Below are 25,279 nucleotides of genomic sequence, written 5' to 3'. Positions count from 1 at the left end.
AATCGATGAGATGAGTTTCGATTGTTACTTTGCTCCGACACTTTAGCCCAGCTGGTGTCAAATCAATGGTTCCACAATTTATTTGAGAATACTTACAGAACACTGGTCGAATGAGGCAAAACTTATTAAAAGTACATTTGAAAATATTTTCCTTCGGTCGTCGAGCTGAAAATGCCGACTGTTTATATCAGTTAGACAGGAAAGGCCTAAATCAAATAAATGTATATATTATTAACTAATTACTTCAATGTTTCATCAGTTATTAAAATCAGAATAGAAAACATAAATGTTATTAAATGTCAGATTAACTAACGAAATACCAATTCATTAAAAAAATAAAAAATAAAAAGCTATTAAAAAAAAAAACAGCAATGGGCTGTATCCTCCTGTCTCTGAATCACTAAAAAAAATATAAGTTAGATGCTTTCAAATAAGACTCTTTTTTTTTTTTTTTTTTTTTGTTTCAATCAAATAAACCACAAACCATATGAGCCAGAACATAACATTCTCCATGCAGAGACACAATGTTCACTGTGCAGTCAGATTTGCAATACTGGATGAACTTGACAGAACACGAAGCAGGTGAATGTTTTTCCCACACAGCAACAGCTCCTCACCACCACTGTGCTCCAGCACTAAATTATTTGTTATCCTTCAGACTGACACCTGCCAGTCATTTCTTCTCTTCATGGTTCGATGCCATTACAGTTATTGGCCTCTTTCTTAAAAACTCTGCTGCCACGACATTTTTGCACTAGAAAATATATATATTAAAAAAAAAACTTGGCATGGGGACGAGACTCTGGTCAATAGCTCATTAATTTGACACTCTGGACAGGCTTTTAAATTAGAGTCAGTCTGGACAGCAGTGATGGACACTGTGCTGGACACAAAAGAGGCACCTGCAGCGGCGGTGACTCTGGAGGACGTGGCTGCCCTGAAAAGATTTTTCTACTGAGGTAACTGCAGAAAAGTACAAGTGATGCAATTCACGCAGGGAAGAATGAGCAACGATGGACAAATCCGCAGAGCAGCGACCTAACAGACTGCTGCAGTTTTGGCTCACTAGCCACATGATAGGAGCATCTTTCTTATGCTTAATCCTAGTCAGGATCTAAATCTCAATCCAAGCCGAGATTTAGCCGATTTAGAGACAATTTATCCAAGTCAGACTTTGACTCTGCTTACTTGCGTTTTTAGTCTTTAGGTCTGTTGCTAAACCTGCTAAACCAAACCCAAATCAACACGTAGGTAAAATTTTTAGTATTTTCAGTATTGACCACAGACTGTCACCGCAGAAAAGAAACTAACATGGCATCGGGGAAGAGTGGCGAGGGAAAAAGAAAATCTGGAAAAACAAAGAGAAAACAGACAGCGCTGAATTCTATTCTGAGAGATTCCGCCGAGGTCCGGCTTGACGCGCGAGAGCAGCGTAGCTGAAATGGGACGCCCGGTGCTGGCGTGGCCGAGCTGCGTTTGGCACGTCCTCGCTGAAACGTGGCTGAGGACCAGCTGCCCTCTCCCTGGTCCTTGGGTGCTCCCACAGGCAGGGACATATGCCAGAGGGAGAGCTGGCAACTTTATTTCCTCTCCCACCTGGGGCTCTCCTTAATCCATCCCTCCTGTTCCCTTTCCCTCCTTACGGTTTTCTTCCCGAGTCCCCTCGCAAAGTCCGACTCGGCGCTCCTCCGCTCTGCGTTTGTTCCCCACGTTCCGTCCCGGTCCTACAATCCCAGGCGCTTCTGTCCCTTCTTCTCCTCCAACTACCATTCTGGCGTCGTCCCCCTCACCCCCCGGTTTCTTGCCTGGAAAGGCAAAACTCTCCCTGCATCCATCTTCCTTCTTGTTCTCGGTTACATGTAGGAGTAGATTATGCTCTGGCGCTCCACATGACTGTACTAGCCAGCTGAGCCAAAGCCTGGAGGCATGCTGGAGGGCAGTATTAAAGCTTTCCAGGCCCTGAAGAGGACACTTGTCACACAAGTGAGTGTTTCTCTCGCTGCACTGTTCTGCCAGAACAGTGCAACGTTCTCCTCTTGCTGCGACTGGCATCTTAAAATTTTACCTTCATGTCAGTAACTTTCAGAAAAATGTTATCTTTTATTCCTTCTAAATGTGTGGAATGTAGATATTAAAAATAACTAGGCCAACACACACCTGTTGGCTGTAAAACACACATTCTACATGGCCTGTGTGTGAACTGTGCGCGTGTGCTTCCTCTGACAGCAGTGAAAGGTCAGCTTGGAGAAAGTCTGGGGAAGAAAATGAGGAGCAGAATATTGTTCACTAGGTATTAGTCCGGCTAACCTGATCTTTCCAAATGACCAAGTATCAAGACTCCATGGTAAAAATGTCTCTCCGCTGCAAAAACACTTGCACTTGCAGAGTTGAGACTGCTGTGATGCACGGTCCAATTAGGTCAAAACAAAGCAATACTAGTGACGACCTTCCACTGCTGCGGAGATGAATGCATCATGGGTTCCTGCAGTGACAGTGAAGTGTTGCTGCATAGCCACTTGAGTTATTGACTTTCATAACAAAAACAAAAAACCAAACAGCAAACGGCGGGTAACTCAATCAGCCCTTGTTCCACTTCTGACTGGATGTTGAACTGGGAGGCCAGACCGCGTCAATTATTCAGCTCAGCTATGGGTTTACACATGTATGACCTTATAATGTTGCAGGCTTATTACTTTACTGTCGGACTGGAGACACTCAATCAGTTATTACGCAACGGCACAGCGGCCAGATGTAGCGGCCATGTAAACAAAAGCCAATTAAACATGGGCTGGCCATTGGACGCCGCGCCAAGATGTCACAAGCACAACCAACGCAAAGTTGACGGAGAGTTTAAAGGGGCAGCGTGAGATACCACCTTGTTCAGTTGGCTTTCCTTTGATTGCAAAAAGCACTTCCAGATGCCTTGGAGTGTGACGTAGCGCTGTACAAATTAAAGTTGATGGATTGATTTTCCTGAATTTTGGCGGTGCACTCAAAACAAACCCGCCACCTTGCAGGTCGTCGGCGACCTCGGGTGCGGGGAGCACTGGAGCTGAACCGAAGCAGCAAAGTGAGGACGTTCCTCTAGTTGTTTCACCAGCATTGTTGTCCCCGTCGCTCGAAGAGAAGACCCGCATGCACGTGCGACACACTTGGCCACAAAACGGGGCGGAGAATAAAACACACCCCACAAAGAGAGGGTGTGATGTCACTCTCCGCTGCAAGGTTTTGACGTCACCAGTTATCTGGTTTGGAGAGAGAACTAAAACAACGATGATGCTAATGACATGGGGCAATTGTTTTTCTACGCGGCTCAGGCTTCTGGCTGCTGATGCGTGTTCCCCTGCATTGACGTCACGAGGGCGGCGTCACCCAAACGCCTCTCTCAGTTTCACGATGCGGCCTGCATAACTGGCGCTGTACTGTAGTGTCCCCACTGTATTGAGGACACGCGTGAGAGCGAGCGAGCTTGTTTGCATGCGCCGAGCGCTTCTTCAAAAAAAAAAAAAAAAAAGAAAAAGGAAAAAAAAAAGCATGAATGAGCGCACGTGTGCACATGAATACGACATGCGAGCGAGGGAGGGAAGGAGGGAGGAAGGGAGCGCGCACGAGCGCTGGTAGACGGCGCGCACACGCATTCATTGTGTAAACGTGTGTGTGAATTTCTCCCCGGGGGGACGAGGCTTCTCCGCTTTAGTCTCTGTATGCGCCGACAGAGGAAGTCAAGCTCCACCACTGGCTGTATTATGAAGTCAGAGGAGCTGGTTGGGGAACTGATCCGGGTATCAAAGCCTGCCTTTTTGCCTTTGTGCCTTTGTGTGGTGGCCTTCAAAGGCTTCCATAGCTATCCTGGCATCCCACAGGATTGGCCTCTTATATAAGAACACACCAGCCAGCTCACTGCAGGGCTGGAGTGGTGCTCGGGGAGTGGGGGCGGCAGGAGGAGACGGAGGGAAGCACTGGATGTTCGTCAGAAATTTCCCTTTTGCCTCCTTCCTAAACTTCTTTCCCTCCCAAACGCAGGTGGCCGACGTCGTGGGAGCACGTGCCATTTGAAATACCCATAAAACAAATGACAAGTCTCCAAAATCATCAACATGCCGTATAAACCACAAGAGAAGGCCATCATGAGGAAATTTGGCTGACACGACACAACAAGATCAAGCCGTCGCACAACTGCCGCCCCACTTGGAGTAAATAATTGGAGCCTGTCTGACACACACTGCACCACTGCATGTACAATTGCAAAAACCAATATCACTTTGATTTTCATTATTACACAGGTCAATCACAGTGTTATTTTCTGTGTGACTAATGATTTATCCAAGTAGTAATTTATGATCAAGCCAAGCATACCATGAAAAAATACATGTTTACAGTCAACTGCTTTACTTCCCAATTCAAAAACTACTTTATGTGTTTACAGCTAACATACAGTATTTTTGACGTCTAGTTTAGCTGCTGGTATGCCTATTGACTAAGGACTCGACCAGCTTACCAGGTTATCGAGGGATCTAAAAAAAAAAGCATTCACGTTGTATGAACTGTTGTATTGACACACCATTTTTGCGTAACTGTAACATAATTAAGATGTTCATTTAAGCTTAATCTAAACTCTAGTGCCTTTTTGACACTGAGAGCTACTTCATTGGTCCTGAGCCGTATGAAAGGCTACCAGCTTGCTAGATTCTCCTGAAATAACAAAGTATATGATATTCTATATTAATGATACTTATCTATGTGAAGACACTTATCAAGCTCATGAGTTCTCAATAATTATCAAAAATGACTTAACAAGGTTGGATAAAATTGAATTTTAGACGCAGCTCAACGAGCTGTGCAATTTTTCCAACGGGTCTGCGGGCTACTCATGAGGTCCTTGGAGGGCTACCTGGGGCACCACGTTGGTGTCTCCTGCTCTAGTGCATGAGGCAACAGTTTTTGTGAATGGGAAGATCATAAAACACTCTTGAGTAAAAAAGGACTAATGGCAGGACCAGCAAGAGTGATGCAATGAAATGCATTGAGATTTTTCTCAAAGGGACAAAATTAATTGTGGGTTTAGAAAACATTTGGGAAAACCAAAAAGTAAATTTAAATAAATGTGACATTGGAAAACCTTATTTGCCTCTGATCCTGCAGTCAGTTCCCACTGCAGATCAAAAATACTTCCCTGGCCCCATTTGACTCGGTAAGTAACTCAAAGCAAAGTTGTTCATTTATCATACGCACATTTAGAAAAATCATTACAGCCAATGACTACATTTGATTCAATTAGGTAATTATTACACAATACGTCGCAATGAGACTTCAGTTTACTCTTTACTCTTCTAAATTAAGGAGCACAAAGTGATTGAAGTTTTATCGCAGATATTAAATTGGCACTCTTCCCTTTTTCGGAGCCTTTAATCTGTTCCATTTAATCATGAGATGCCTTTGCCTTTGAGTTGCCTTTCAATGGAATTAGTCATTTGTCCTGATAAAGCCTCGGCTTTTGGTTTGGGTCAAACACTCTGTCACTACTTAGTGTTTGGCAAGAAGAGATGCAACTTTTAGGATGCTTTTTTTCAGAGGGGGGGGGAGTGGCGGGAAGTGCAGTGTGTGAACTGTGGGGTCACTTGATGTTTAACATAGTAAAAACTTTCTTTTTAAATCGAGCAATTACCATTAGGCGAGGTTGACAATAAGGACTTTTCTTTAAAAAAAAAAAAAAAAAAAAAGTGCTAAATGAGCATAAACGTACTGTGTTCATCAGAGAGAGACCTAATTAAGTTTTGCTGTAATGTCTTTTTCATCGCTGATCTGTGAACACTAAAAACATAAAAATCACTCCGTGAAGCCTCGGAGACACAACTGAGCTTCTTGAAAAAAAATGAATAAGTAAAAAATAAGAAGAGTAGCTGCATTGCTGTATTCTTTGTTTTTCAAAGGAGGAGCCATCAGACCAGAATCAGAGCACGAGCACGAGCAGAGACTGGAGCGGCGCCGCCCAACCCCTGTCCCACCCCGACACTCTCAGAACGCCTTGAACGACGTTCCGTCACCGACGCTGCTATCGTGCCTGGAAGGGTGGGAAGTGAAATCCGTGGGATCCTTCCGACACAGATGTCCTGCCCTGCTCGCCTCATTCCCAGCGACTTCCATAAGGACCCTTGTCAGTTGGTCAAGCACCAATGAATCGAGCCAGCAGGGGAGCTACGAGGATAGCGACACGGAGACGGGCGGCGCAGATGCTGGGTGTGCTCACGTGAGCGTGTCGCTTTGCGTTTGTGTGGGTGATGAAGACACACACACACACACACACACACACACACGTTGTAATCAGCTCTTCAAATCTTCCTCTTTTAGACAAATAAAGTACAATTTACTCGAGGAATCTTTGGCCTACGCCGCCGCTGCACACGAGGGATCGTGTCTCGCGTCCGGTGAGCACTCGGCGGCGCTGGATTCAATTACAGTCTGCGATGTTCTGGATATCAGAGAAGACAAAATGCACGGCCGGGGCGAAGGTGACAAGTTGATTGAGCGCCCGCCGGAGCGAAAGCAGCAGCCGGCGATGCGGACTGCCTTCCCAGCCGAGACAGGAGCGCCGCAGAGCTGTCCGACCGTCTCAGGGTCGCAGTCGCCAAGCGGACCCGCCGTCACACGGCCGCAGCAATGTGTCGGCGGTGACTTGGCTTCAGTTTTAGAAAACGTTTCGATAAAAGGCTGGCGGAAAGAGCTCCGCACACTTATTACACGCTTGTTACACTACAACTGTCAAACTGAGGTGGCGCTGGCCTCAGTTTGACAGTTGAAGGTTAACCCAACAGGTACTGATTACCAGGCAGGTATGGAATGCACTGCTGGTGGTGTGGGCCTGGGTGAAGAGGTAGGTTTTGAGGCGATCCTGAATGCTTTGCCATCATTATGAGTGCAATCAGTCAAGATGTGCTTAACAAGTACGGGAACGTTTTAGTGTTTCAGTGATTTTAGTGAAAACTATTTCCAGTGTCTGACTAAAAGTGATTGAGAGAATTTCAAGTGCGCAAATGCACTAAAAGTAGCCTGTTTTAAAGAGCCTTAAATCGAACAATGCTTTGTTTCCTCTTTTGTGGTTCACACAACTAAGTGTGATTATAAAACAAAGTTTTGTTTTAGACTTAAACTTTTAGACTTAAACTTCTGTTGTACTGCATATTCATTCTCTAAAATCACACTCAAGTAGACATAAAAAGGCAACAACAGTCAAAGCCATCCCATATGTGTTTAGCAGATCCTTACTGATTTTGATGACGTGCACAGAGCCTGTAGAATATTGTAACTATGACCACAACTCGGCCGTGGAGATTGGGGCGGCGTCCTACCAGTATCTTGCTGGTGTAGGCGCTGTTGATGGAGATGGAGTTGATCAGCAGCTCCAGCGACTTGGGCGGGATGACTCCGGGGTCCGGGATGTCCTTGTAGTGCATGTCCCCGACGTAACACTGCACGGCGGTCATCCGGTTGGTGGTCAGCGTGCCCGTCTTGTCGGAGCAGATGGCCGTGGCGTTGCCCATCGTCTCGCAGGCGTCCAGGTGACGCACCAGGTTATTGTCCTTCATCATTTTCTGTGCACAGAAACGCGAATGGTGCGTGACCACGTCGGATAACGGGGCAGGAAATTGAGAATCGGATGTTTGATGAATTGATTTGACTGAATGATCGATCAATTGGATGGATCACTTGATCGATTGATGTCAAGTCAAGCTTATTACTAACCAGCAAAGAATTGATAAAATACAATACAATAAAAATGGGGGGGAAAAGACAATAAAATATAATACAGCAAGTAAGGAGGATTTTAACTGATGAGAACACTGCAGTGAACAATAAGGTTTTCAGCCTTAAGTTTAAAGGCACCAACAGTTTGAGCAGACCTCAGATCTTCTTGAAGTTTGTTCCACAGATGAGGAGCAGAATAGCTGAATGCTGCCTCACCTTGCTAGGTTCTTATTCTTGATAAACACAACAAGCCTTTTCCAGATGACCTGAGGGGGTCTGGATGCTTCATTAGGAACCAATAGATCAAAAATATATATTTTGGTCCAAGAACTTTTAGTGCTTTATAAACCAGCAGTAAGATTTTTAAGTCTATTCTTTGACTCACAGGAAGCCCATGTCACGATTTAATGACTGGTGTAATATGGTCCAGTTTCCTGGTGTCAGATGCCATTACAATAATCTAACATACTAAAAATGAATGCATGAATAAGTGATGTGATTCTTTCAAGAAAGTCCAAGGCATATGGACTTACAATAACTCCAATATTCCAACAATATTCCAATAATTTCACATAAATTACCATATGATTGTCTCCACTCTCCAAATTAGCTGCCTTGAATAGCCGTCCATCATTAAAATTTGCTTAAAACCGTCATTTTCACCTCAGTATCTTCAACAGTGTGACCGTGAATCACATGATATTGCCGTGCTCGTCGTGTGCGAGGCTGAGGCTCACCTTGACAGAGTAAGCCAGGGAGATGGTGACGGCCAGCGGCAGCCCCTCGGGCACGGCCACCACCAGCACGGTCACGCCGATGATGAAGAACTTGACAAAGTACTGGATGTAAATGGGAGTGCACTCGGGCAGCCAAGGTCGCTTTTGCATCACAAAGTTGTCGACGGCGAAGTACAGCACCAGGATGATGACCGTGATGGCGGACATGACCAAACCTTTCAAACGAAAAAAGAGAGATTCAATCCTGCGGGTCCAACAACGCTTGCCTCGGTCAGCAGTGCGCGGCCCACAAACAGGAGGGTCAGTGGGGCTGCAGCGCATTAGCTTTTCAGTGGCGTAAAGCCTGCGATGATGAATTGTAAGTTTATCCATCCACAGGCTTTCATTGCTCTGACACCACGTCCTCATTCCATCACTCAGAGCGACGGGCTACTGTAACAGCACACCGCACAAACATCTTCAGGGGCTTCGGCAAAATGGGACGCCTTGAGCGTTTCGCTGAGGGGACACAGCGAAGCTCAGCAGAGCGTGGGGCAATGTCAATGCATATGATTTTGTGAAACCCGATAACACCAGAGGTATCACATTCTTAAAATAATGACCTTTTAGGACATAAATTATTTACATTTTTAGCCAAATTATCTTCTCGTGATGATTTCGTTAATTTTTTTGGTCTTTTCTGAAAAACTCAAAAAGGAGTTAGGCCATCACTGTGTCGATACGCAATTGTCTTGTTCCATCAATTTGTTCAACTACGTTGCTGCAGAAAGGACTCCCGCAGTGTGGGCACGCTGGCATGTAGGCATCTGCTTCTAAAAATGCCTGCTGGTGCAGACTCACAGCAAGTGTTGTTTTGTTTTTCTGGGAGTGTTTTTTTTCCCTTTGACATCAGCTGCGCCTGTGGCATAAATAAACGTGCCACTGCTGTAACTGTGAGATGCTTTGCTAGAAGGCTAAAAGGTGGGGTCTGGAAAGGCAGATGGGGACTTTTCACTGTACAGCCACATACATCAGACATGCAGAAAATCAGTTCCTATTGTTTCTTATGTGTTGTGGATACTTTATGTAATAAACCATGTGAAAAAAGCTGCATTGGGAGCCCAACTTGCCTCTTCAAAATAAAGGTCTGACAACAAGTGAGCTGTGCAACGTGCGAAATGCACATTTTAGCAAGTTTGGCGTGATCTTGCTTTGCTGCACAACAATATGCTTCTTGGTTAACAGTCTGATGGAGTGATGGACTGGTCTCCAACCTAGCCCCACCTGCTTTGCCGATCTGCACAGCCAGCTTAGTCAGCTTCCCCTGCAGCACCGACTTCTCCTTCTTGGGAGCGGACACCCTCTTCCGCTCCTTCTCGTCAGACTCTCCGCCCTCGGCGCTCTTGAGAGGCTGCATCTCCATGGCAGCTGCTCCGTCCGGTTTCTTTACTGTAAACACCACAAAAAGAACAACGGCAACAACAAGGCAGCAGCGTTAGAGATGTAGACCGGGGCCGAGGGGAGGGAAGGAAGAGGGGCAGGGAGCCAGGGCTTCAGCGCCCGGGTGTAGCACCAAGACATTGAGGTTTGGATTTAAAACGCACCGAAAAAACCAGCTGTACCACAATCAGTAGGAATAAAATGCTTCTGTGCTCCAGTAATCATTTTAAAATGGTAAGTAATTTCATAGAAGGTCCTGAGAAAGCACCAAATCCACTCACACTTCTCTAAAGAAATATATGAATATGAAACAGTTGGTGTAAATGGTCTCCAACACTGTAGACTGTGACTCGCTCTGAACCTTGAAGGTAATTAAATTCAAACTCAAAAAAGCAAAGCAGGAGTAAATTTTTGTCTTAACACCTCTCAAAAAAAAAAAAAAAAAAAAACATTATGAATGCAACAGGAAATAATTGGAATCTCTAAAAATACTGTTGCAGGACCTGTACATGAAAGGGATCAAACATTTTTCCTTTGGCAACAAAAACAACACATGCGTTCCAAGAAACCGTGTTTGCATTTTTATGCTACGCTTCGTTCTTCAACGAGTTTAGCATAAAAATGAGCCCCAAACTCGTTGACTGTGACCATTTGAAGCAGTATATGATCCGGATGCCCTGTACACTTTGGGATGAATCAATATCTCATTTTACACAGAAAGATGTGCTTAATTTTGTTGGGGGACGGGTGGGGGGGACACATCACATATCTTAGATTAATACTCTTGAGGCAGTAACAAATCCTCAGTGTTTAATGAGCTTACTCTTTCGCCAACACACACACCCGCACACACACACACACACACACACACACACACACACACACACACACACACCCGCACAAAACAGCACTTCCCTGTTAATATTACCCATTGCCAAGTTCCCAATAACAATGAGGCTTGTATTTTGCTCACAAAATACCTTTTTAATGTAGAACATTTGTCACGCTGTCTGCTTGTCCTCTTTGTTTTTTGGGTTGTTTTTTTTACACCGATGACTCAAGACAGAAATTGTCTGTATCCAACTGCTCGCAGGAGAGGAGCAGGATCAGACGCTGGATGTTGAAACGCAGTCAGGACAAAGGTTCATCCTCTGGGAGCTGAATGTTCTAGATTCTGTCTGCTGCTGTTGACTGTGATCATCGTGCACCCCAGATAAACCCTGTTTTTTGTCCCTTCCCGTCAAGGACGCCACAGCGTTTAACTCCTTATGTTTTATTTAGCTCCTGTCTTGCACCAGAAACCAAATATCCTGGAGGACGTTTTATTTTATTTTTTCTAAAATGACCTATTTAGGTGTTGCGGCAGCAGGGGATTTCTAAACATAATGGATGCACGAGATGGGACGCTCTGCTAACCGCTTTTTAAATGTTAAAAATGCACCTTGTTTTTGTGTGTTTTACTGGCAAAAAACTTTCAGTCTTCCTGTTGTCACATCGATGCTTCAGTGCCAGATATTGTCTCTGGGACGTTTCATTAAAGGTGAGGGAGGGAGGTGTGGGGGGGGGGGAGACCAGGGGATGTCGGGGGGGGGGGGATTTGGCTTTGCAGCGTCTCGATTTGGAAGACTCAGACAGAAGTTGAGGGGCAGGTTTTCTGTTTCTCTCCCAGAGATCAAAACATTCAACAATGCAACAAGAACAACAAAAGAACAACAGACTGGGACGACACACCGGTGACAGACAGAGTATAGAAAGGGCTTTTTTTTCCCCCTCCCAAAGTGACTTAAGGTAAAACCTGGGTCAAACAGACTGAGAGACAGACCGGCTCAGACGCAGAATTTGCCTAAGTCCCCTGGAATCTGCTCTGAATGAAAAAGTCTGCGCAGTCATTCGAACCAGCGAGAGAGGCTTTAAGAAGTGCGGGATATAATTCGGGGTGAGGCAATTAAAGCGGCGCAGGATTATCCACCTGCGTTTGACCCAGAGCTCACACCTCGCACCCGAGACGGGGAAAGATAAGACGGAGAACAGGGGGGGAAAGGAACAGGAAGAAGAGAGAGAGAGGGGAGGGGGGCAGGGCAGAAGAGTGTGAAAGAGATGGTTTGGTTACCTTTAATCTGGTTGCTCTCCATATTGCCATCTTGCATTTTACCTATGATGGAGACACATGAGACAATAACAAACAAAAATAACCGAGGCAGACAGGTCAACGGATAATCGGCACACACACGGACAACAGACACAGCGAAAACCAAAATTACAAACAGGGAGACAGGAAAGTGACTTTTAATACATCGACTCTGACTACGACTGCTGGGCAGAGAGCCTCATTATCGTAAAGTGATGTAACTGGAAGCTGCAGCTCAGGGCCGGGCTTGCACGAGAGGAAAGAGTCACGAGCAGAATTTCTTGACAAGGGAGAGTTTTTTTGTTTTTGTTTTGGGTTTATTTTAGCGCCCTGAACCATTTTTGTGTGGGAAAAAAAACAACAAATAATCAGCTGATTCACTGATTTAAAGAGAACACTTGTTACATTTTTGTTTCACATAGCTAATTTTTGTCTACATGGATTCCATTGGATTGGAACACTTTGGATCGAAACGCACATCCTGCCGTTGTTTTTTTTTTTTTTTTTAATTTCGGACACTCCGACTGACAGCGAGAGCCCAGGTGATCTAACGCACGTCGTCAACAGCACACGTTCCCCTGCCAGCCAATCGAATGCGGCATCGGGACACACAATAGATACAGCATCACGTTCAACACCGACAGTGGGGGAGGTAGAGCGAAACACAAACAGTCACAAACAAGTATACACAGAGAGAGACAAGAGAGCATGCATAAGAAGAACAATTCAGAGGCACATGCAAGATCACACAGAGAGGGGAGGAGGGGGGCGAGAGAGACAGAGAGAAAGAGAGAGAGCCTGAAGGGAGAGCCTCCCACATGGTGAAGTTACATAAGAACAACTGGAAGAAAATCGAAATTCAAAGTTCAGGGACAGCGAGTGTATTACGCCGTTAGATTGAACTTTCCCAAAGAGTGAACTTTATTTAAATGAGACTTTGAATAAGATTGCTTTTCTTCCGTCCCCCCCACCCCCCAAACTTAAGAACGCACCCGTGGCCAGGGACCACTGCGTCGCTTCACTGGCTCCCGCACGAGGAAAGTCAAACAGTACAGGAAGCGATTTGATAAATAACTGCAGGTTGACGACTGTGGAATTTAGTGAGGATTTATCGTCCAGCGCAGCGCTGCCACCGTGACCTCCCGTGGATCTGAACTTTACATATTTTGCCAGACAGATGGCAACAGATTGAGCAACGCATATCCCAGAATGCTCCGCGGGGCAGGAAGATTTTTAGAAGCATGTAAAACGCAATAGTAGTAATAAAACAGAACGGCCCGGTTCCTCCTTCACTCGCATGCATGTTAGCCAGCTCCCCGGAGTCGCTACAAGGCTGAAGATGACAAATTGCTCTGTTCCGGCTCAGCTCTGCACAAGGTCGCCGTCTCAGCGCGAGCCACGCCCCCCCTCCTGCCTTAAATGCAAACTTTTTCCTGTGGCCGCTCTCCAAGGAGACAAAGTTGACAGAACCAGGAGCAACCGCAAAGGAGAACTGTTGGGCATCCAAAACTGATGCAGTTAAACTGACATTAGACCAGAATAGATTGACATTCAATTTTTTCTCCATTCAGTGTTTTTTGTTTTTTTTTTTTTTTTTTATCATCATCTCCATTTAGATCTTTCCCTTGAAGATAAATGCCTGTCTCTTTACTGTTGCAATGAGATTTGAATTACTGAGCCATGGACCAAACAGAGGCTCTGAACTGAGTGCACGTCCCCTTTGTTACAGTTTGGTGATGCACTTCAGGTCTGTCACACGGTTGCCATCCTCTCATTGCACTCTCAGCAAAAAGGGAGTGATAATATAGTTCACACTCGGTGTAAAAACATGTTTTACTCGTATGATTTGCAATGTAAAAGCTTCAGAGATTTTTTTTTCTTTTTTACATTTCACAATACAATATAACAAAAATGCCATTAACATTTTTTGATAATAAGAACAACTAGGCGGTATATGTGGATAAAGCAAAACATGACATAAGATAGTCACACAGAGAGGGTGAAAAGGAATACCAGACTGAGTTCTACGACTACTGGGAACATGCAAGGACAGCATAGTGGGGGAGGGAGGGAGGGCGGGGGTGGAAGAGGGAGGGGCAGCACAGCTAACAGAAAAAGGTAGAGTGCAAGGTGAGCACCCAGGGGGGCAGCTGGAGGAGTGGGAGGGGGGAGGGAGGGGGGAGTCATAGTCACGACAGACAGAGGTCAGAGGTTTTGTCAACCTACCATTAATTAGGCTGGCACTGCCAGGGGCATTAATGCCTGCAGCCCCATCCGTGGCTATAGTGGCGATGGGGTGGATGGGGGGATGGGAGCAGTCTAGCCGTAACAGTAAAGGCCCAACATGAATGAACACACACACACACACACACACACACACACACACACACACACACACACACCCGCACGCGCACACACGCACACACACACACACACGCACACACACATGTGTGCACACAAGACAATGAACAGAAATAACATGGTTAAAACACATTTAAGAGATTCCCATAAATGTCATGTGTGTAATTTTATCATTTGTTGGTGTAAAGTGTCTTCATTTTAGCTTTTGTGTGGAAACAGTGATTAGCTAGTGTCAGGTCAGTAAAAAAATAAATCAACAAATGTGACATCAGACAGACGTGAAACATGAAATCTGAACATCACGCTAATGAGGCTGTGGAACAAAACCAGAGCTACAAACTAAATATGGTTCTCAGTTTAAACTAAGTTCACACAGATTCGAGAAGAAAAAAGCGCTGTTGCGTAAGCCTGCGTGAGTGCATCAATTTGTTTTGTGCCATAAATACACACAAAAAAAAAATTGAATTTTGGATAATTTGTGGCAAGGCTGATTTGAACCATGTTATTCATGTTAGGTCTTTTAGCATAATCAAATCATAATGTGAACAAAAAAAATCTCCAACAGATAAGGTAAAAAAAATTATTGCGCAGCTAATCTGAAATTAAATCCTACTGCAAAACAAGCCAGAGAGGAGCTGGCAAAGTGCACACGGGCCGGTCAGTTAAGGCGAGTAGCTAACGAGCTAAAATGTGTGTGTCACACTGTCGGACAGTCACAAGGATTGTGTACAAGGACGAATCCTGCTGGGAATTGTGTTTGCAATTTTTCTTTTACATCTACATTGGCAAACATTGATGCTAACAGCTATTGAATCACAAACCCTCCATTTCATCTCATTGTTTTTTTGTTTTTTTTATTAGTGAGCAGCCGCTAATTTACCTACAGCCTCTGTAGGTAAATTACTGTTTGCGAAACAGGCGCACAGGTGTAAACCTGAATCTGCACGGTTGTTTCATTTGGCGTGATCCAATTTAAAAAGGATGAATTCATTTGAACTCCCAACGACAGCCCAGATCATGGATTTAGTTTTCATGTTGGACGCTTGCGAGCAGAATCAGCGGCTGACACGCTTAAAGTCTACCTAGTCTACCCCATAACGGGACAAATTTCCGGACGATGATGAGAGAGATCTGGTTCAAATGCTCCTACAAAAGGTGGCCGTCAGCTTCGCGCTCTCCTGCCGGCTCGTGCACTGTGCAGCTTGCGATCGCAAGTCGCCGCTCGGCATCGCCGTGACGTGGAATGAGTCCGACAGGCCGACTTTTATCGACGGCATTCGACGCGTGCGGGGCGGGGGGAGGTGGAGATAACACGGTCTGGTGTTGAATGCTGGCCGGGTAAGTTGGATGGAGCGCGGCGCCTGTTGCAAGGCTTATGTGTCGCGTGTTAGCGCTCGGGGAAAGAGATGCAGCGCCGGGGTGTTGGAAAGCGAGCGACTGCGGTGGAACATGGGTGCTCAACTCGAGGATACGGTTCAGGGGTAAAACAAGGAAAGGAAGAAAATCAAAATATCTGAGGTGAAAAGGGTAAAAAGGATCAGGTACCAGTCCGCGGGGTCAGAGAAAGGTGATACTCTACCTGTGTTGTGGTGTCCGTCTTCAACCGCGTCTCCTTGGGAGTTGAATGTGTAAGGATAAGAGAGTGTGAACAATAATGCACCTGGACCCAGAGAAACCTGGAGACTGCAGCTCACATCATGTGCCGTCAACACTGAACAGAGTACTGGTAACAAAGGGTTTATGCAGTTCACAGCTTTCAAACAAGTTTTGTTTTTTTTTTCTTTCGAGATCATACTCCTGTGATTAGCAGCACTGGCATTATGCAATCACTGCAAGGCGCACATTAGAAAAAAAGACAAAAGGGAATAATTACACGGGAGGATCGCTGTGCAACACTGACCGACAAAACATCAAGACAGATACCTCAAGTGCAAAAAAATAAAAAATTCCTACGGGGCATCTTTATTGCAAGCAGGCGGTTTAAAGTAAGAGGAGGAGCTGACCTTTCTTTTCTTTTTTCTCCTCTTCTTCCGTGCCAGCCCCCAGCAGGGTGAAAATGATTCCGGTCTGAGAGTTGACACCCACAGCAGTCACCACCATGCGCCCTGAGCCCTCCATCACATGGGTCCCTGTCAGAGAGCAGCAGCGGCGTCAGCAGTTCAGACAGACTTCACATGCAAACTGCACAGAGGATGCACAGAATTATTGTGATGAGATTACAGTGACAGATTAGAGTTAGCTCATACAGAGTTGGGTCGACACAGGAGTTTCCTCTAATATTGATCAATGTTCTCTTCCACTCGGGCCAAGGAGAGTGCGTTCAGACTGCAGGCGAATCTGATTCAAATCGGATTCCTTCTCAAATCCTGATTTTTACACACTGTTTTTAGCAAGGGTCCAAATGGGATCTGGCTCTGTTCAGACCGGGCCAGATCATTGACCCATCTGACAGGTTGCTATAGCAACGACGTCAGAGCGGAGTCACCTGGAATGGCGCCCTCTGGTGGCGCACTGGGTCTTGCGTAGTGCGACGTCACGGACAGTCAAAACCCATCAGTGTGTTTGGAGCTGTACACACTGAGACGCATCTGTCCAAATGCGATTTGAAACAACCTCCCGAAGGCGATTTCAATCTGTTTTGCAAAAAAATCGGATTCCACGTGATTTGTGGCTGTTCAGACGACCATCCGGTTTCAATCGGGATGTGCTAAAAATCGGATTTTGGCTGGCAGCTTGAACGCCGAAGAGTCATGATGTTGCTCTCAGGACTGGAATGGCTCCGCCTCTAAATGTAAGTCAACTATGATAAATGCTTTCATAATGCACCTGCATCCATTTCTTAGCAGCGCAGCCGCTCTGAACAGAATTCTATTTTGCGTCGGTAGCGTTCCTGGAGGTAAATCCAGGAAACTTGTGAAATAAGCACAAAATGCTTCATTCAGAGACGTCAAGTCTGCTGATGTCTTTATCAGTAACACAATGTCAAGGGTTCAACCTAAACGGTCAAACAAGATGTCACTTTCCGAGTTCATTTTACACCCAGTGCCATGGTGTGTTTGGCTTAAAGGAGTAAGAATGTGTCACTCAGACTGAACTACACTATCTTTGTGCATGCACACACACAGACACACACACACGCACACCGAACATTATTAACCTTTGGGAGGCTGAGTCAATGTGGGTGACTATGAGGCTAATTAAAGGAGGCAGCAGTAAGGCACACAGCTAATTATCTGCCAAAAAAAAGAAGAAATACTAAGATGCGGGATGATATTAACCTACATTTCTCTTATCTATCGTGTTCTTTATTTCTAAGAAGCCTTCAGCTGAAAATTTAAGACGCTGCTGCGGGGTAGGGGGGGCAGGACAGAGCGAGGGAGCAGATTTAAAGAGTCTGTTGTCAGCGCTACTGTGCTGCTGTTCATATTACACCGAACTAGTGTAATCAGGCTACTCTGCTACTGCTGTGGCTTTTACTTGTCAACCACTCTATTCTTAAACGGGCCTCCTATTGCATCATACGACTGATATGTTGAATTATTTTGCTAGCATTCTCCATATTACATCTACTGCAAAGTGTCTGAAGAAATGCAGCCAATTATGGATTTTTTTTAAATCATCTGTGATAGCTCCATAATGTAACTCGTCTTCTTTAAATGATCTAGTTTTCCTTATTATGAAGTCGCGACCCAGACTTATTCCACAGCACTCTTATTCCACAAAAATAGAAAAATAGTGCAATACAGAAGCGTTCATCAAGTCAGAATCATCATATGAGCAAAATATAACATATAATATTGAAATATATAAATATGTATACTATTTTTAACAAAAGTGAAGCTGCCCACGAAGCCACGACCCAATCGAAACAGCTCCTCGACCCACCAGTTGAGAAGCCCTGATCTGATCTGGCTGGCAGGTGACATACCAGACAGCAGCATGGGGTCCTTGTCTGCAGACTTCTTGACGTGGTCCGACTCCCCAGTCAGCGACGACTCGTCGATCTTCACGTCGTTCCCCTGGATCAGCACGCCGTCGGTGGGGAGGAGATCACCTGCAGCAACAGAAACGTCCAGCTGGTTGATCTACGGGTGGCGGGGATCGACTTGCATACAAGAGAGAATCAAAGGTTTGGAGGGGAAGGGGGTGAGGGGTGTTGCCGGGACACCCAGCGTGCATATTCCTGCGTGTACGCGTCTGGCGGGCAACTAATTAAAATTTCAAAATGAACACACTATGGCTTTTATATACTGTGTTTAATTGCCTAAGGTGGACTTTATCACTCTAATCCCCCTCAGGAAATGAGGCAGAGGCCTATTTTCAGCTACTGAACCATGGAAATGACTTTGCATGGCACCAGAGACGAGCTGGGCCCCGGCAGCGATTTAGAACAAGCAACCGTGTCAAACTTGGGAAAACGTGATCATTTTTAGAAAGTTTTGTTCCACAAAGTTGTACGACGGAAACGGGTCACGCTCTGGGGCCTCCATGGAGACAAAACTGTGATTTGAAAGGATGTCAATAAAGAAAATATTGTTTGGCCCAAAAAAAACTACTAGAAATCTTTTCAACTCCTTAATGTTCCATTTTGGAACCTTTTTTTTTTTTTTTTTTTTTAAATAAGGACAACAATAATTAAACAATAATTAACAACAATAATTAAATAATTAAAATACATTTTTTTAAAAAAAAGTACATTTAGTCCAGCGTTTACAGCCTCCTGTAACAAAATCCTAGTTTCAGCTTCTTGCAAAAACGTCTGTGAGACCAAAACAAGCCGGCTGAGTGTCTTAGAGTGTGGAAGCAGCTGGGGGTGTGGCCACTCATCTGGGAGAGGAAGCAATGAATTAAATTCCCCTAATGACAAAGGGCTGGTTTTATAGTGCAAATGAGGCCCAGTGAAAAAGAGGGGGGAAGAGAAGAAGAAGAAGGTTTCCGGTGAGTTCACTGACACCCGTACAGTTAGAGAACACTGGCAAAGTGATTTGTAAATAATTATGGGGCCTTTAAGCAGCCAGCTAGACAATAGATGAAGAAGAAAAGAGGCCGTTGATCCAGCTTGAGCTTGTCTAGCGAGCAGTGAAATACTGTTTGTGTCATTAGCTGAATCCAGCAGACAGACCGATTGAGAACTTTAGAATGGAGACAATAATTATTGCGCTGATCTTTGACTGTGACAGTTTAATGGAGAGCGGCGGATGCTTCCAACTTTTGATCGATTTGTTTTCAAAGTTTTATAAGTTCAGTGAGTTCACGGCAAGTAGTGAACACCAGAGGTCGGAAGTAACAAAGTACAAATACTTCTTTTTCGACCAACTTTTGAGTTTCACTCCCTCTACATGTCCACAAATAAATGCAATTCCTACATCTCTCTCTACTTTTCAAAAACCACGTTTGTTACTTTTGTGTTTAAAAGATACACATTTTGTTAGACGTAATTAACTTGTTGCAACAGTTGTTTGAAGTGGAGCTATTTTAACTCTTGTAGTTAGGTAGGTAAATATAAAACCGGATCATATTTTAGAGGGAGATCATTTTATAAGACTTTGTCTTTGGCATCACTGTTCAATAAAAATAGGAAAATAAAAATGTATAAAATAATATTGGTTATTGTTAGAAGTGTAAATATCCAATAGTGACTGTCTGGTCACAGCTATTACTGATTGCACTTTGGTTGTGCTGCAGCAAAAAATATATAGTAATGAGAGTAGTAAGGCTGTCAGTTCAGTTGATTAGTCAGTCACAACTTTATCAATGACTGTATTGTTACAAAACTTTTTTTCTTTAACTTTTTCAGAAGCTGTACTTTCTTACATTTTCTTCAGTAATGGGGTTGAATGAGTACTTTTACTTTTACCGGAGTATTTTTTTTTTTAAGTATCTGAATACAGTGTGAATTCTTGTTCTGCCTCTGGTGAAGCCACAGGACGGACCGAGCGGGACGACTTCACCGCACTCACCGTACTTGACCTGTGCGATGTCGCCCACCACGATGTCGGACACGGGCAGCTGGATGACCTGGCTCCCGCGGACCACCTGGAACTTCTGCTCCTGCTCGATGCGGCTCTGCAGCCCGCGGAACTGCTTCTCCTTGGACCAGTCGTTGAAGGCCGTCACTAGCACCACGCACACCACCGACAGCAGGATGGCGGCACCCTCGATCCAGCCGGCGTCTGCCTCGCCCTCGTCCTCCGCTCCGCCTGCTGCCATGCCGCACGCTGCCGGTCAATGAGGTGGTTGGGGGGGGGCAAAATAGAGGTGATGAGACGAGGCGGGCTTCGCAATCGGTGTTTTTTTGCACATGGTTAGTAGAATGAAGGTATAAAAACACAGCGATGGGGCGTGGTGTTTGCGTTCTGGGTGCATTCACGAGGAAAGAGAGAAACGCAGGGACGCAATAAAGGTCTAACAGAAATACTGCAGCTGTGACTTTGTTTGCACACAAAAAAAAGACTGTGTCCCGGCTTGCGTATGGAGATGAAAGGCGACTCGGAAGGAAAATGAACTTGGCTCGACTGACCTCCGGTGAGTTCTTTTCTCCTTGCCTCAAAATTTATTTCCTCTCTTTCAAATGAGTGCCCTCCAGTCCACTGACTGCTCACTTGCACACTGGGATACATTTGGGGAGGAATAAAGGCATATTCCCAGTCCACCACTTGCTGCTTTGTGTAACCCTCCCGGAGCCATTGTGCCGTACATTTCTGACTAGCCGACTTCAAAAGTGATGTGATTTGCTTTGGACTACTTAAAAAAGGGAAAGAAAAAAAAAGAAAAGGACCCTGGGCTCACACGGGGACGAGTGCAAACCTCAAATTAAGGAGGGTTGAACCAAGGACCAAACTTCAGAAAGTAATTGGGATCAACTAGGGCATCACGGGGAGTGAGGGGGAGTGAGCGGAGGGTGAGGGGTGGGGGTTTGAGGTGATGATTTAAAAGGTTTAATTCATTGCAGCAGTGGGAGCGGGTAACAACTTTAGGACTCTCACGGCCACACAGTGCAAGGCGGTAGCGCTCTGCAAGTCCTGAACGACTCATGAGTCATGATTCCTTGTCTCTATTACCTCTGCTGCCGCTAACGAACTGGCTAATTTGCGAATGGCAGAGAAGAGACCACACAACACGTCACATTTTTGTGTTCAGTGTAATTTCAGCTGCATTTGTCTGAATGAGTCACGTTGCCGGCCGTGTCAGCGCTCTGGCACCTGCGCTGAACCCACCTTCCCCCCTTTTCCCCTCCCTGCTCTGCGGCCGAGCTGCGAACGAACAAATCACTCGGGTTGCCGAGCGCAGCCCGGCCCCGCTCACAAAATGAATCACTCCGTTGCTGTGGGAGTGGGCGGAGTTTGTGTGCGCATGACTCAGAAACCCGACTCTCTTGGGTGAGAAACTCCTAAACTAGAGTTATTACGAACAAGAAACGGCTAGCAAGCTGTAGCTGCAAGCATGCTAACAGCAGGGCTTACTGTTTGGCTTACCTTAATAAATAAATACAAAAGGACAAGAAATTAAAAAGAAACATAGAAAGGCAGGACTGCACTGACGCTTTATATCTCTATCATCCAGACGCTTATCTGCTCTCCAGTCCCCTGCTGCTCAGCTGAGGCACCAGCTATAAAGACTCCAACCCATCTTCCAGCAGCCAGTGTTACAAGCCTGTTTATTGCTTCTATTATTATGATCTGTTGTTCTTGATTTACTGTCTTGCACAGACTTTACTCTCACCCTGCTCTCCAAACAAACACATTGTATCATAAACTAGCGGCAACCGCATCTAAATACCACTGTTTTTTTTTTTTTTATCATTTGTCTAACAGGGTTGTACCTGTTGTCACGTACACACTAATTGTCAGTAAGTAAGTTTTGAATTTTTTTTGTAATCTTCTTTGTGAATCTTCGTAAACTGGGGCCTTTGTGAGGGTTGGGTCAATGTAGGAGGGAAGAAATATTCACAATAGTAATTCAGTCAAGCAATAGTGTGTGTGTGTGTGTGTGTGTGTGTGTGTGTGAGACAGAGAGGGGGAGAGAGAGAGAGAGAGCAAGAGATAGAGAGCAAGAGAGAGCGAGAGAGAGTGCGAGAGAGAGAGAGAGAGAGATGCACACACAATCAAGGAGCAACCGTGCTGCTGTCCATGGTGCTGAATGGCCATCATCGTGCCCTCAGGACTCGCTCTCGATGGCATCATTTAAGCAGTGGACTATAAATGTTTAATGCTGAATGGCAAGTTAATGAATGACACAAAATAAAGCTGGACATTGAAGGTGTGGTCTGTGGTCACTGGCGGAGCATGTCTGTTCTTCAGCTCCTCTGCCAGGATGTGTAGTGTTTTGCGTATTTGCTACAGTCACTCAGCTGCTGCCAATTGATTTTCTTTTTTCTGCATGTTCGCCCGAGGGTGAAAAAAATAGGGATAAGAAAAATTCGAAGGTACTTTGCGTAACATGCTCACCGACCATTTTATCGGCCGCACGTCACCAACCACGAAATCATCAGCAGCCATTTTCCGACAATGGAAAACATAATTTCATTAGAAATCTTTATTTTCTGTTCCGCCTCGTCCACGTCTCATGGATTTTCCAACTCGTACCTTTTCAAGTTATTCATATTATTCATTGTATTCAAATGAGGACGGGCCCTCCAATATCCACGTCCCTTTTATTTTGCTGTTACATTAGGGAGGCTTACTTCAATATTTTTCAGGTGGACCCGGTCATTAGCATGATAATTCCTTTGGCCTTGCGACACTTTGGCTCTGACTTGGTGATGCTCATAAAGCAACGATAGGAGGCAAAGAGAGGTGGCTGTGAAGCGCCAAAGGGCCGGTTAAGGACTCATTTTACTCCCTATATAGATTCGGCCAAGTGCCTGAAGTATTTACAATCCTGATGTTACTAATGAAGTATCTACTTCCTGGTTCCTCCAGCGTTTCTACCTTTTTTAAACCCCTCCACCACCTAAAATGGTGAGTGCTCTCTCTGTCTCTCTCTCTCTGGCAGCGCTGCTAAATTCCATTACTGTGATAATGCGAGGAAGCATGACTGATGTTGCTGACTCAGCACCTCGTTATGGTCTCTGTCTTCATTTCCTGTTTCACAGCTCGCGGGGCTTGATGTATGGACACTGGGATCCCAAGGTTATTTCTCTACTCAACGCTTTATTAACCTCGCCGCTACTCCTAATACTCGCGCTTAAGGTGCTGATAATGGGCAAGTGCATGCACGCACACACACACACACACACACACACACACACGCAGACGGCGCGCACGTTGCGCACAATCGCCGCCGCGCTCCGTGAGTCGCTTGAACCCTCGCAGGGCGGTGGCGCGACCCCAGAGTGACCTGCCACGCCAATTAAAGAGTGCGCGCCGACGGACGGAGGTGCGAGCGTGTCAGCGAGCGGCGGCAATGTCAGAGGGAGCGATGTCAGTAGGGCAGCGCAATTAGAACTCCCTTTGCTGTCCTCAGCAATAGTGGGTCGGGAGGCGGCGGCGGCGGCGATGGAGACGCACACATCAAGACTTTAACGTAAACAGGCAGCGGCGGACTTTAACGCGGCCCAGCGTCTGGGGCGCCGCTCCACTTACACTCCCCTCTGCCCTCCTCGCCAGGAGGATGGTAGAACGAGAGGCCCAGCGAGATGAGGGCGGCGATCTCCAAGATGATGAGGGTGACGTCCTGCAGGGCCTCCCATACCAGCTGCAGGAAGGTTTTTGGCTTCTTTGGAGGTATCAGGTTGCTGCCATACAGCTCTTTTCTCTTGTCCAGGTCAGTTTGGTCGTCTGCCAGACCTGAGGGGTTGAAGAGGGGGGCGGGGGGCGGGGGGGTGAAGAGGAGAGCGCATTAGGTCACATCATCACAGGCCAACAGAAAAAAATAATGCAAAAAAAAAAAATCAATGGACAACTAAATTCAATTAGCATTTTTAAATCCAACACTGGCAGTGATGGAATGAATACCTGCTGCTGGCTTTCAAAATCGAAACTCTCATCTTTTCCTTCCTCCCCTGTTCTTTTCTCCACCTTCACACTGAATGAAAACCATCTCTACCCGCCGCACTTAAATCGGCCACACACCTCCTCTCACACACACACACACACACACACACACACACACACCATGAACACAAAACATCTCTGCCTCGAGGCTTCAACCTCTTCCAGATAACTGACCGAGAAATTATTCTCACGCGAACGGCAGCGCCATCGCTGCTACGGTTGACCCCCACGCACGCACACACACACACACACACACACACACACACACACACACACACACACACACACACACAAGTTATACAGTAGATGTACAAAAATAGATGGGATAACATTGCATCCACATTCTGTTGTTGCCATGAAGACACATTATGCAAGCAATGCTGCTGTTAAATATGTATGTTACTCACGGCCTGGCCAGCAGCTCATCCCGTACATTTATACTGATGCACAATCTTTTAATGAGGTTCTTTACATTAAGCAACGTTTGTACGTTACATCTGATTAATTCATTTCAGACTGTAAAATTAGATATTTGAAATCTATTTCTGTTGTGGTCTATATACAATATATGTGACGCCCATGGCACATCTATCCGTCCTCGAGAGAAAGATCCATCTTCCTCAGCAGCTCAATGAGGTTTTTCCTGTTAAGGGTGATTAAAGTTATTATAGTTTTTTTCCTCACTTGGTTCGAGGGTCTGAATTTGCTTTCATTTAATTTGAGATAAGTCAGAACAAACTGCTAAATGTCTGACTGGTACTCGGTCCTCAGATGGCCTACCCTTAAAAAAAAAAAAAAAAGATTTCCTAGTGTAAGATTGTGATACGGTCATTTATGTTACATAACAGTTCATATGGGCTGGGCTTCATTGGAATCATCAGAATCATAAACCTCAT

At 45.4% G+C, this 25,279-nt stretch overlaps 1 protein-coding gene across 13 annotated transcripts in view; it reads right to left on the bottom strand.

Moving 5' to 3' along the window:
• Positions 1 to 25,279, bottom strand: part of atp2b2 (ATPase plasma membrane Ca2+ transporting 2) — a 103,518-nt gene that overhangs the window by 19,586 nt on the left and 58,653 nt on the right. For 10 of the 13 annotated variants that reach the window (XM_076025326.1, XM_076025329.1, XM_076025328.1 and 7 more), the window contains exons 3-12: positions 23,973 to 24,176; positions 20,349 to 20,606; positions 18,317 to 18,442; positions 16,392 to 16,517; positions 15,968 to 16,000; positions 14,254 to 14,346; positions 12,010 to 12,051; positions 9,744 to 9,908; positions 8,481 to 8,695; positions 7,347 to 7,589 (exon numbers count right to left, since the gene is read on the bottom strand). In XM_076025326.1, coding sequence (XP_075881441.1) covers positions 7,347 to 7,589; positions 8,481 to 8,695; positions 9,744 to 9,908; positions 12,010 to 12,051; positions 14,254 to 14,346; positions 15,968 to 16,000; positions 16,392 to 16,517; positions 18,317 to 18,442; positions 20,349 to 20,606; positions 23,973 to 24,176 — 1,505 coding nt within the window. The remainder of the gene's footprint in view (positions 1 to 7,346; positions 7,590 to 8,480; positions 8,696 to 9,743; positions 9,909 to 12,009; positions 12,052 to 14,253; positions 14,347 to 15,967; positions 16,001 to 16,391; positions 16,518 to 18,316; positions 18,443 to 20,348; positions 20,607 to 23,972; positions 24,177 to 25,279) is intronic. The other 3 variants (XM_076025338.1, XM_076025334.1, XM_076025331.1) reach the window with 2 other exon arrangements.

Source organism: Nelusetta ayraudi, unplaced genomic scaffold (genome assembly GCF_046127955.1).
Source record: "Nelusetta ayraudi isolate G7.1 ecotype Tasmania unplaced genomic scaffold, CSIRO-AGI_Nayr_v1 ptg000017l, whole genome shotgun sequence".
Classification (NCBI taxonomy): domain Eukaryota; kingdom Metazoa; phylum Chordata; class Actinopteri; order Tetraodontiformes; family Monacanthidae; genus Nelusetta; species Nelusetta ayraudi.
Note: the sequence above shows the minus strand (reverse complement) of the source record. Positions and strands in the feature narration are given on the sequence as shown.